The sequence below is a fragment of the Drosophila erecta genome, unplaced genomic scaffold, assembly GCF_003286155.1.
Source record: "Drosophila erecta strain 14021-0224.00,06,07 unplaced genomic scaffold, DereRS2 tig00000126-arrow-pilon, whole genome shotgun sequence".
Classification (NCBI taxonomy): Eukaryota; Metazoa; Arthropoda; class Insecta; order Diptera; family Drosophilidae; genus Drosophila; species Drosophila erecta.
Genome location: NW_020825209.1, coordinates 11189143 through 11202047, shown reverse-complemented (window position 1 = coordinate 11202047; position 12905 = coordinate 11189143). Strand labels below are relative to the sequence as shown.

General features: G+C 43.3%; 3 protein-coding genes across 4 annotated transcripts; 2 read left to right on the top strand and 1 right to left on the bottom strand.

The window, feature by feature from the left end:
* Window positions 1-258: 258 nt before the first annotated feature.
* On the top strand, window positions 259-2419 carry LOC6551138 (peroxiredoxin 1). The gene is made up of 2 exons (XM_001978248.3): window positions 259-443; window positions 1555-2419. Exon 2 carries the CDS (start codon window positions 1555-1557, stop codon window positions 2137-2139), a length of 585 nt encoding a protein of 194 aa, XP_001978284.1. The 5' UTR covers window positions 259-443; the 3' UTR covers window positions 2140-2419.
* A 3479-nt stretch (window positions 2420-5898) lies between these two features.
* LOC6551137 (40S ribosomal protein S15Aa) lies at window positions 5899-7679 on the bottom strand. 2 transcript variants are annotated; one of them, XM_015155855.2, is made up of 3 exons: window positions 7590-7679; window positions 7486-7521; window positions 5899-6475 (listed from the first exon to the last, which is right to left on the bottom strand). In XM_015155855.2, exon 3 carries the CDS (start codon window positions 6471-6473, stop codon window positions 6081-6083), a length of 393 nt encoding a protein of 130 aa, XP_015011341.1. In that variant the 5' UTR covers window positions 6474-6475; window positions 7486-7521; window positions 7590-7679; the 3' UTR covers window positions 5899-6080. The 2 variants fall into 2 exon arrangements, with proteins under 2 accessions (XP_015011341.1, XP_001978283.1); XM_001978247.3 differs by having other exon boundaries at window positions 7594-7652.
* A 404-nt stretch (window positions 7680-8083) lies between these two features.
* LOC6551136 (nuclear speckle splicing regulatory protein 1) lies at window positions 8084-9434 on the top strand. The gene is made up of 2 exons (XM_001978246.3): window positions 8084-8177; window positions 8244-9434. The coding sequence occupies exons 1-2, from the start codon at window positions 8167-8169 to the stop codon at window positions 9394-9396; spliced, it is 1164 nt and encodes a 387-aa protein (XP_001978282.1). The 5' UTR covers window positions 8084-8166; the 3' UTR covers window positions 9397-9434.
* The last annotated feature ends 3471 nt before the right edge of the window (window positions 9435-12905 follow it).

Here is a 12905-nt window from a genome sequence, read left to right as displayed (position 1 = left end):
TACCAGAAGTACTACTTATTATATATTATTCACTTCATTGGCACAAATTTTTGTTATTTTAACTAAGTGTTTGAAAGCAGAGCATCACAAGTTATTAGGTAATTTTTGACATACCTTGAATATAAAACGTACGCCGTTTCCCTTAAAATGTAGAATACATTGTTGAAGAGCGCGCCAATTGTCGGTAGATGGCGCCTTAAGCACTCGCAAGCAATATCGATACGCAAGCAATACCGATTAATCGGCGTTGCCTAACGCAAGCGGCATCCATGTTGCGGCAGCCCTGGTCTACCAGCGTACCACTAAAGTTCAATCCATTCGCGAATTTCAACTCGTGCCGAAAGGTTTGTGCGAAAGCTGCAGCTGCGAGAGAAAGAGGAAGCCCACGCGGAAGTCGAGCAATTACCGAGAATTACTAAGAGAAAAAAAAAACAACTGTTAATGTGAGTGTTCTTGGGGCGACGAACAGGTCGCTGATTCTGGGCAAAATTGGGGAGAAGCTGCGGAGCGTATGATTTGAAATTAGAATCGCTGTTGTTGCCACCGCCGCTGTGCGTTTTTGTTGTTTTTCGATGAGCAAAAGATAATGATGTTCAGTCGGTAGATTCGAGATTATTTCACAAGTTTTTGCACCGAGAGCATAGTACTCTTTTTTTGGCCACATTTTGTTCTTTTTCACTTTATTGGCACGTCCGTCGCACACATTTAAGCACACACACACAAACACATGAATAGCCGGCGAAAAAAAGGGGCAAAGAAATGAAATCAAAACGAGAGGAAAATATTTGCCAATTCAGAAATAAATTTGTGATTTGTAATTAATTCGCATCCATTACATGAAAACTGCGAACGTGCCGAAAGTTCAATAAATTCAATCGCCCAAATGGGAGCAGCCGAAAAATTTGGCTAATTTATTATTCCGGGTTTCTTCCATTTCACTTCGTTCGGCGGCCATTTTGTAGAGTTCAGCCTTTCTCCTCTCCTCTTTGATCTTTCCAGTTTGTGGCGAAACATCTGGAAGTCAAGGGTAATTGCCCTTAATCGTTAGTAATTACCGCATTAGAACTCCGATTTATAGAGAATTTCTGTTGTACAACCTAAAACCAATTGGCAATTCCATTGATTTACACAAATAATATACATATTACAACTTAACAAGTAGCCCTTAGAACATTTCGCTTACAACAAAAAAGATCTATTGCATGTAGAGTAGTAGTTTGGAGAGCTTTGTAGATATTTAATATTTTCATTAAATATGACGAATGGGGAATACATTATTAGTATTCTGTTCATTACATGTAATTGACAGATTTTACAAGCCTCCATAAATGAAATTTATAAACCAACTTTTATCTTGTAATAATCCAAAGTCGGATGATGAAATTTTGTATGGGTCTGAACGAATCTTGATAGATAAGATTAGGAGTATCGGTCGAAAGAGGAAGTATTCAGGCATAGATGTATTTTAAGGGGGGAGATATGAGGGATTTACAAGTCAAGTTCTCCAGAGAAGCTAAATAAGTGTCTCTAATTCGCAATCCATTAATTGAACAGATGCCCCAGCTACAGAAGCCCGCTCCCTCATTCTCCGGCACCGCCGTCGTCAACGGCGTGTTCAAGGACATCAAGCTGAGCGACTACAAGGGGAAGTACCTGGTGCTGTTCTTCTATCCACTTGACTTCACCTTCGTGTGCCCCACCGAGATTATCGCATTCTCGGAGAGCGCCGCCGAGTTCCGCAAGATCAATTGCGAGGTGATCGGTTGCTCCACGGACAGCCAGTTCACCCACTTGGCCTGGATCAACACGCCCAGGAAGCAGGGCGGTCTGGGCAGCATGGACATTCCCCTGCTGGCCGACAAGTCGATGAAGGTGGCCCGCGACTACGGAGTGCTCGATGAGGAGAGCGGCATCCCCTTCCGCGGCCTGTTCATCATCGATGACAAGCAGAACTTGCGCCAGATCACCGTCAACGATCTGCCCGTGGGTCGCAGTGTGGAGGAGACCCTGCGTCTCGTTCAGGCCTTCCAGTACACCGACAAGTACGGCGAGGTCTGCCCCGCCAACTGGAAGCCCGGCCAGAAGACCATGGTGGCCGATCCCACCAAGTCCAAGGAGTACTTCGAGACCACCTCCTAAAGAGGCTATCTGTTCGCTGGACGGGGCTGCTCCTGGCGAGTGGGAGCGTATTCGAATCGCAACTCCCCGTCCGAAAACAAACACATACATTATATATCCTACATATTAACCCTAGAGCGTAGAGAGAAGAAACTGTGAGGCAGCTTTCCCTGCATCAGCCAGCCACCCAAAAAAAAAAGAGAAGGAGAAACACCTGCAGACGCTAAGCGGAAAGTGATTATTTTATACTTTTTTTTTGTGCTTTGTAATCCACCACAATAAACGATTGTACGGAAGAGAAGTCGGAGCACGTGGGTCCTTATCAGGGGGTGGCGGGCGGACTTTCGCCTCAAACCTCTGGGCTTATCATCCGAAGAAACATTTCCACAAAAAGAAAAAACAAATAGAAGGAATCAGCAGTGGGCGACTTATCACCGTCTGCGACTGGCAAATTGCGAAATGGCAAATAGACTGAATCAGAATGCCAAGAATGCTCCGCTGAGCGAAAAGACGAGTGACGCTCTAGGAAAAGGAAAACATGTGCTTATTATAAGGGTCTGTAGATGATATCTTATAAATACGTGTTAATGCTTACTGGCATGAACTTATAGCTGTTCCACATAAACTGAAACACTTACATGGGTGGCCTTTTCTCGCAGTGCAGCAACAGCTGTTGGTGACACAGTAACCGAGTGCACCATTCCCGTTTTGTCATCAACCCACCCATTTCAATGTTAAGTGCAAGCGAGAGTCGTCTAGTCGACGTGGATGTCTCGCATATTAAACTAGTCTTGACTCTATCGGTTTATATATATTTATGTATATATATATACGGTCTCCCTGATTTGAACCCCCCTTAGTGATCGACGGTTCAACTATTACGTGTAGCTTGCGCGGCATCACACGAGGTGTCTTCGCCGGGTCGGATCTCTTTCACCAAAACCAGTTTCTCCAGGTCATACATATGCATAGGTATATGTATACTTTATCTGGCTACCTAGGCACATATGGCCGACCAGCTGCGAGGCACTTCATTTACTGCCTATGGAACCTACTGGAAACAGAAACAGAAACCGAAACAGAACCCTTTCCCAAAGTCAAGTGGTGCGATCTGATCGCTGCGCACGCTACTTCGTTAGTTGTTTGCCATTTTTTCTTACTGCCGCTGGATCGTCGGGGCATAGCCGACTTGATGGGCTCATAGTGGCCACATTGGGTGCGCGCCATTATCATTATCAGTCTGCTAATTGCGCCTGTTTGCCCACTGATACGATTACTCGAAATCACTTCACAAACATGGGTGGTCCACCAGTGGACCTTCCTATGCCCAGATCTTAGTACCTTTCGCTGTGAAAGTGTCGGATATGTGTACTTAGATGATATAAATGAAATGCATTCACATATCTTACACACTGGTACAACATGACGTATGAGCAATATTTTTGCGCTGGATTGAAAAAGCCATAGAAAAAGTAATATGTTGTTATTTTACTGTTGGGAGTGAATAAATTCCTCTCATCGACTGCCTATTTATGGCAGTTCCAGAAAGAGCAGCCCATCTTCGTGTTGCCAGAGTTGAACAATTGAAATTCGTTTTTACCTGAGCTTGTTTGCCGAGCTGTACAGAAAACGCTCTATTCATATTCATCAGCCGCACGACAGCTGCAAAAAGAGATTGCTTCTGCTGAATCATGGCAGCCAAAGGCAGACCAAAGCGGCACAAAAAGCTACACAGAGTCGTACAATAAACCCAGTCTGAGCCCGATTTCTATGCCAACGGTTTCAATATGCCTCTATTGAGGGCGTTGCAAATGTCATTGTCGTTGACTTTCAATGGCTGTGATTCCAATTGCAAGTCCCCCATTAGGAGTCCAGATCGCTGATTGCTGGGTGGCAGAAAAACGCACTTGCCATAATGAAGCTATACCCGAATGCTGCTGCAAATGGGAAATGGGTGGGAAATGCCTTTCATATTATCGATACCAATTCTCTCGCTATCCGGAAAGCAAGTACATGCACATACAGCTGCGGGAGAAACAATAGCACTAACTACAGTTCAATTACAATCAAATAATTAATTGCACTCTGCTATATAATTAACTAGCCTGTGTGCTTATGATTTTGAAGTAAACAAATATTTGAAATTAAGAAGAGGTGCAATTTTGGCTTAAGGTCAAGGAATTGGTTTTACAAATTATTTGTTTTTCTGATTTCCCGCCGAAAAATGTTTGGCCAAAATTTCCGAAATATTTGTTGAAATAATAAATATGAAATACATTTTCTTTGCCTTTTTTCCAAAATTTTGTTTTGTCCGACAAAAAGTGACAAGGGATCCTTAACTGTGGTGTTCAGCAACAGAAAGCAGTTGGTCATTTGCCTTTCGGCTTTATTTTGACTAAGTTAGAGCGCAATTGGTAAAAATGTTCAGTTTGCCCAAAAAAACATGAAATCTCTACTCTTTTTTTATGTATTTAGGAAGTGGACACTATTTTTGTGACAACAGCATTGAGTACTATGCCATAAACTGCTGTCTGTGGCGTAATTTGATTATTTTATAGACTGATAAGTTGTAATCGGGCGGCTCTTTCCGTGGTATTAGTGATATCAGTGGGAATGGGTCGTGCGGAATGCCATGCTCAATATGGCAAACTCCGCCATATTGGGCTAAGCTCGACCTCTTAATTACCTTTGCGATAAGGAAACGGGTAGAGGGGTGTTTGCCGACCTGGGAAATGGCCAAGTTGAACTAGGGAGTAGATAACGCCGGATATACTCATCAATTATATTTGTTCTAAGCTGCACGCAACACCGATATCGATCGGTGGTCAATATGAAATGTAATTGCACTTAATGGCATGCCAATTGTCTCAGGACAGGAGTCTCATTGGGGTCAGGAAACTGATCGGATAATTGAATTGCCAAATGCAATCAATTCGAATTTAACAGTCAACTGCAAAGTATGCAATGAATTCTTAATAAAATGTAGTGCTGGATAGGATTCCAATGTTTGTTGAGCCGGTGCTTTGCCGGTGTCTTGCAGCACTGAACTCGAGGGCTGCAACTTGCCGCAAATATTTAAAATGTTGATAATAAGTAATGTCAATATGATATGAAATCCAGTTACTTCTTAGGGATAACTATCGATATCAAATTGAAATTATCGAGTAAATACATTTTATAACAATTAAAATCAAGTTTTACTAAGCACTTGCTATAGCACAAAATAACGTTTAGTTTTTTCCATCAATAATTCCTTAAGAATTTTATAGATTACAAGCACGACAATTGTGCTAGGAAACTTTAAAAAACTGGTACAGGAGGTAAATGGATCAATACTATAAGCGAATTTTGAGCTATAGAATCAAATTTCAATTGCAACCAATTCTACCAAGCATTATTCGTTTTAAAACCAATTTATGAAAGTAGTAGTTATGGTTTCCATGGCGTAAAAGTTCTAATCAAGGTTAATAATAGAAAACTAGGATGGAATAACAGTATGATGGTGCTCTGACTGGCTCTAAAATTCCTTTATTTTCATTATGGAAAGCACGTAACTAAAGTTGTAGCACCTCGAAAGAAATCTCATGGCGCGCCCATGTATGAAGTTGTTAATTGCCTTGATTTCAGTCAGGAACCTGGCTACAATCGGCTATAAGGAACACGTTGGTCCAGGTTATATTATACACAGAGTGAGGTTTTATCTTAACAGATAGATTTACTGTCGCAATTTTTTTTTATCACTGCACCGCTTACATAGTATATAGATCGCAGACAAAATCGTTATTAAAATTATTATGTATGAATCATTTTATTTCGCGTTACTTTGTGCAGCATTTTCGCAATTAGCTTCTTCTACACAAAATACATTAGTTGGATGCATGGTCGGTGAAATAAAACGTCAATCTACATATCAAACTCCTCAGCAGCACACACAGACTCTTTTCGGTGTCAACTCGGTGTCTCTAGAAGAAGAAGCCGAGGATCTTGCCTCCCAAATGTTTTCTCCTGGCCTCCTCGTGGTCCATGATGCCGCCCGAGGTGGTGAGCACAACGTAGCCAAACTGACGGGAGGGCAGCAGATTGTTGGTCCACTTCTCGATGTCGTTGATGGGCACATCGAAGCGGGGCGAGATCACGCCGCACTTGTTCAGGCGACCAGTCAGGTTGACCACGATCTTGCCGGAACGGTGATCGTCAACGATCTCGAATTCGCCGATGTAGCCATGCTTCATCATCACGGTCAGGAACTTGATGATCACCTTGGAGCAGGGACGCAGCAGAACCTGGCGCTTGCCACGCTTCTCGGCGTTGTTGATGCACTTCAGGGCATCGGCCAATACGTTCATACGCACCATGGCTGCAAAATGTTTGGGGAACACAATTAGTCGAGAGTAAAATTATTCCGAAAAACTACTATATTAGTTGTACCTATAACTATTTGCTTGGCAAACAAAGCTCAAACCTTATTTGCAGAACAACTAACTTGTACGGCACATGGAGCTATACGAACTATTAGAACAGAAAAGTTGACAAAACTAAACATACTAACTTATGGAGCCTATGAAAGTGTGGCATATGACTTCTTGTTTAACACAAAATGGAAAAAAGAGGTTCTAGCCTCTGGTATATATGATACCACTCCAGCGTTATAAAGACCATAAAAACTATCAAATACTAGTGGCTACTTTTCTGATACTTCCAATTTTTTTTTTGGGCAGGAGGCGTGGCCCTTCCTCAAAATTTTACGCGGACAGACGAATTGTTTTTTAATGCCGATTATGATTTTATACAGATTATGGCTTTACTTTTTAACTCAGCGAGTAACGGGTTATTGGAAAAGAAGCAGAAACAGCAAGTAAAACACGTGCAAATACCACGAAAAAAAAATATACTGTCTGTGCTTCTGCGGTTGTGTGGGTGCGTGCAAGTGGCTGTAAACAACAACTATTTCTGGTAAGTTTGCCAACTGAAGTGTGTACAAATTAGTTTAATTTAGCCGGTTTTCGGTGCTGCATTTAATTCAATTGAATTCCCGACTTTTTGCCACACTTTTGAGCCACTCACACACACACACAAGCACAACAACACTGTGCAACACACTTGGGCCATTTGTTCACTTCATATTCTTTTACACATTAAAAAAATTATAACCAAAAAAAAATGTATATATATCCCGCATGTAGCGAGGCATTTTATGCATTGTTTACACGGTAAACTGCTCAATTTTGGCACTTTGGCCCACAGTAAAAAAAATTGGTACGAAAAAAAATTTGGGTAGATTTGCACATGTTTCGGCCGGCGATCGCCGCCAATCTAATCTGGCTGCATTTTCGCGTTAAAAACGGGTCCAATGGAAGCGGCATTTACCTGGGATTGGTTTGCAAACACTGTTTTACACGACCGCTGCAAATAGAGGAAAGAAAATTGGTTTAAGAACAATTTCGTTGAACAAAACAGCGGAGAACACGCACTCACGCAAACGTGAAAAGGGAAAAGAAAGGGAAACGGAAGGAAAAAGACACAGAACAGTGTGGCCGGCCGTGCTGAAAGTGGTTAAGCTGAAAGTGCCTATCGATAGTTAGCCGGGCGCAGGCCGCGGTTGGAGGCTTGGCTGAAACAGCAGTTGGCAGGATAAATAAACGCTTCTTTAATGTTATAAATTTGAAAAACGTTTTACTATTTTACGCATTTCAAAATATTTTGCCATATTTGAATACGTATTTTACATCTCTAGAGTTGCAATAACATGTTTTCAATGTTATATGATTTCAGCCATAGTTTTATGAATATTAAAAGAAATTTAAAAATGATTGATCAATCTAAACACAATTATTTTCAAGAACAAGTTTAAATATTTAAATTAGTCAATCATTAAAATAAACAGTTTAGTGATAATATCTAAGAAGTATTGAGTTGTCTAAATATCGATATATATTGTAACTGTTCTTACAGCCGGCACAGCGTTGCTATCAACAGTGTTGCAGCACAATTGCGGCATTTCGCTGGTCGCACCAGACGGCCACACTAATCTTTTATAAATAAACAAACATGTCCAAACAGTAAGTAATTTGTTATTGATAAGCAATTTGAGCCGTTTTTAAGGACTTTTTTTTAACACCACGCAGATATGGCCTTATTATACCCGGCCAGCAAAAGAAGGTACCTCCAAAACGCACTGAAAGGCCCTCGATTTTCGACGAGAGCAGCGAGTCCGAGAGCGATAATGACCAAAATGCTCCTCAATTGAAGTCGAAAACCAGCGGAGTGTCCTTGGGTCCGAGTCTAATGGAGCGCCGCGTGGCCCGCCGGCAGCAGGAAAAGGCTCTGGCCGAGGATCCAACCATATTCCTGTACGACGAGCTGTACGACGACATGGACAGCAAACGCGAGGAGGCCAAGCAGACGAAGAGTCAGGAGCCGCGGAAACCAAAGTACATTGGACGGCTGATGGAGCACGCCGAGCGCAGGAAGCTGGAGAAGGAGCTGCGCATCGAACGGCAGGTGCAGAAGGATCGCGAAGCCGAGGGCGAGATGTACAAGGACAAGGACACCTACGTGACTGCCGCCTACCGCAAGAAACTCGAGTCCATACGCCAGATGCAGGAGCAGGAGCAGCGGGATGAGTACCTCGAGGCCATTGGCGATGTCACCAAGCAGAAGGATCTGGACGGCTTCTATCGCCATCTCTACGAACAGAAGATGGGCGGTCCCGCTCAGCAGGATGTCATCAAACCAAAGACGGCGCCCACCACTGACGAGGTAGCGTACAAACCTATTAAGGCAGAGGCTGCCAAGCACAGAAGCTATCGACGACGTCGCTCCTCCGAGGAGGAAGAGGAGCAGACCAAGGGCAAGTCAGGCCAAGGCTCGGAGCCCACAAAGTCAACGGATCAGGCGGAAAGCAAGCCAGCCCAGGCACATTTGACCAACAACATAGATGCCGATTCCGATTTTAGCATAGACGACTCCAGTGATGAAGAAGAGGAGAAGGAAAATAAAAAGGAAAAGGAGAAGCCGGTCCATGGCAAAAAGGAGGATAAGAACAAGGCTCCGGAATGTTCTGAGCCCGCTAAAGTCAAAGAACCCGAGGCGTCGCAACAATCCCCCTCAAAAAAAGAAGATTCCAATGGCAAAGTGGACGAGAAGGATCTACCCGTGCCGACAGTCACCAAACCGCCTGTGGACCGCACACTCATCTGGCGCAAAAGAACCGTGGGCGAGGTCTTCGAGGCAGCCTTGGCTCGCTACCAGGAACGCAAGCGAGCGCGCCTGGGGTAAAATGCATCCAATTAAAGTTCGAGTAGATAGAAAAAAAACCAGTGATTTCTGTATTGTCTCCTTATTATGCTAATTTCAATTTGTCCCATGCTCATAAATTATTTATGTACACGCCAAGGCTCTTAGCAGACCCTTTTCGGTGCAAATATTTTGCATAAGTTGCAACAGAGTCCCCAGCCCGTTTGCACTTTTCATCTAAAACAGAGGAGAAAAAAATGGGTAAGAAGTACAAGGCATGACGGATGGAACCGCAGGAAAAGTTGGGGGAAAAGCACTGGAGGATGAGGAAGTGCCTGAAGGAGCAGAACGCGAAGATATTCCATTTATTTTGTATGACGACGACACGACGACAAGTAGTGGAGCCAAAAAAATAACTAGGTCTTGCTTAGAAGAACGAAACTGGAAATACCCTTAAAGGTTACACAGCTTCATGTTAATAGATTGTTAAAGTTTTTATATAATGTCTGTTAAAGATTACCCCGATGTCTCACAAATCATTGGGTACCCAATCGAATTGTGACAAAAGTGGATACAAATATAGATGCAGATACAGTTCAGCAGTAAGCTCTTCATCATATCAGGGCTTTAATGGCATATTGACCCAAACATACCTTGCTAAATCCTACAGTTCCAGTGCTACAATACAAATAAGACGATGCTGTGCAAAAATTCATCCCTATTGATTTTATAGTCCCGAACAAATCCGCGTTGAGGCAGACAGCTTATGCAGAAATGACTTTTTAGGTTCACAAATATCTCGTTCACTGAGCCGGAAACTCCTAATCCAAGTTCTAATACCCTCTGCAAGGGTATAAAAACGGAAAGGCACCGAGAAACTTGCCAAACGCCCAAATAACAAAGAGCCAACTTGGCGTTAGTTTATTTTTTCGCCATCCTTTTTGTTTTTGCAACATTGTTGTTGCTTCATTTTGCCGCAAATGCTGGGAAATCCTTTTGGAAAATAGGTGTGCCCGCGCCATAAAAGCGAAAACCAATGGACCAGGAGGGTGGTGGAGCAGCCGGAGCAAGGTCCTCGGCAAAGGAGAACGGAAAGCACCGAAAGCGCGGCGAGCACGGCTGACATGGTTAGGATCAGTGATGGACAGTGTCTAGGCGGTTCCCAGGTACTTTTGCCCAGTGTTTACGACCTTGTCTGGTTCTGAAAGAGTTTATAAACATTCAGGTTTTATAAACCATCCAGCTATCTGAGCTCAAGACTCATGCAAAGCCTTTAATTCCTTGCTATTTATGTGTCATTGAAAACGCGAATTCTTCAGTACGTCAGAGTGTATAATAGCACTGTGACTAACTTTAATCGGTTGCAGTTGGTAGTAATGTATCTTTAAATAATATAATTATTATTAAATATGAGAAGCCTTTGTAAACATTGTTCATGCGAGATAGCTGGCATTACCATACCTTGTAATGCCCCCATATCATCTATCCATTTTAATCTGTGTACCTTGTACCTTAGGCTGGATTAAAGAAATGCGGTACCCACCGTCATCAGCACTTTCGGCTTACCCACGTGAATTTTTCTTGTTGTTTTTCGTCCCTACCTTGTACTTTTGCCATCATTGAAGTTAGATTCCGGCTCCGGGGTCCGGCGCATTGCAGTGATGGCAAACCGCAGTTTTGCTCCGGTTCTTCATTTCTACATTCCGTCATCATCCCATTCCTCGGAATGCCAAATACCCGTGGACGGACGCCCCTGGATGCCCCGTGTATACCCGTACACCCGTATCCTCGGGATCCAACCCCCCGCCCCACCAAATGTAACACCCCCGGAAACCGCCAGCATCCTACAGCATCAGCATCTGCATCTGCATCTGCAGCCCGGACGGAATGTCAAGACGGATATGCCTCGCTTTTGATGTTGCCAACGTGCCTTCGCTCCACTTCGTCATCTTCCGTATCCATGTCCTCATCCTCATCCTCATCCTCAACCTCCTAGTCCTAGTCGTAGTTGTCCTCGTCGTCCTCGTCGTTGTCGTCGTCGTCGTCAGCGAAATTAATACCGAAATCCATTTTCCATTTGGCAGTCAGCGACCCTCACCTCCTCCCATCGCCATCCGCTTGCCTCTCTGTTGCGCTCGCTGGCGGCCGCATGGGTCCATCTCGCTCTTACCTGTTCGATTGTGTCATCAATCTCACATGTCCTTTGCTCCTTTGCTCGTTTTTGCTCCTTTCTGGCGTTTTTGTTTATTGATGTGCACTGCTGCAATTGAGATTTGTGCCACATTTTAGGCAAATTAATTCGATACGAACTGGAATGGAATTTTTTCTGATTGTCGTCGCAGATCGAAGAAGGGTGCGGCCTATGCCTCCATATATAGCTATCCCCCTCGGATTCACGTACCACCGATCGAATCGCATGGAATCGCATGAAATCGGTCGTTAGCTTAACGTTTCTAATTGAGTGCTCTCGATTTGAGTGCAAAAACACTGCATTTGCAAGTGCGTCGCCTTGCCTGCCTTAACCCTTTTGAGGTCTCGAGGGTTTTGAACAGGACGCCCCATTCGCTAAATGGATGTTTCTCGTTTCTTCTGCCGCGTGACGAAGGTTGCCATTGGCATCGGATCGAAATGCAAATGTAGACAGACTTGGAATTGGACGCGTTTGATGGCCGGAATGAAAAGCATAACGAAAATGTGAAGAAATATTCATCTTTTCGTATTATTCGTATTAATTTGCTCATGATACCCATGCAATTGATCATTGGTGACGAAAGACTTGAAATAAACAAATAAATTGCATACTGAATGTACTTTATAAATATGCTGCACGATCTAATTGATTTATATACGCCTTCATATACTTTTAGGTCTAGAAATTATTATCTGCATTATTTGTTCGATTTTCGACACCTTGTGCAATAATCACATCTTACTGAAAACCATTTGCAGACAGGAAGCTGCTGTCTCAAGTGGCGACTTCTTGTTTCGTTACCTATCGCCGTAAAAAATTTAAGTATTTGAGTTTGTTTGTGCTGAAGTTTCTAGTGGTCTCCATCTTCAACTCAATCTCAATCTGTGTCTCTCTATTTTCGCCAAGACTCTTGAGATCAATAAAAGTTGTTATCTGTTTTATGTGGGAAAGTGGCTGCAGAACTATGAGCGCAGTGGATATAAAAAGTTAAGCTATCCAAAAAGTTTTTAGGTGATTTGGCGCAGGAAGGGCTGCCTGTACTGTTTGTGGGTTAACCCGGCGGCAAAATCAGCAGCATACCCATCATCATCATCATCATTATCATCATCGTAACAACTACAGGCAGTGGAACAACAGGGATTATGTAACACTAATTCCATTAACCCCCTTTGTGCGGTCCACAACCCTTTTAACCCGCTTTGTATGCCTCTCGTTGCCTAATCAATTTACGATCATAATTACTTGGCTTTTGGTCTCGGTTTCGGGTTTCGGGTTTTGGGTTTGGCTTTGGCATTTTCCTTTGGCCCTTGCCAAAAAGCCAGCGATTCAATCTGGGCCTGCTGCAGCCAGCCAGGGCAGC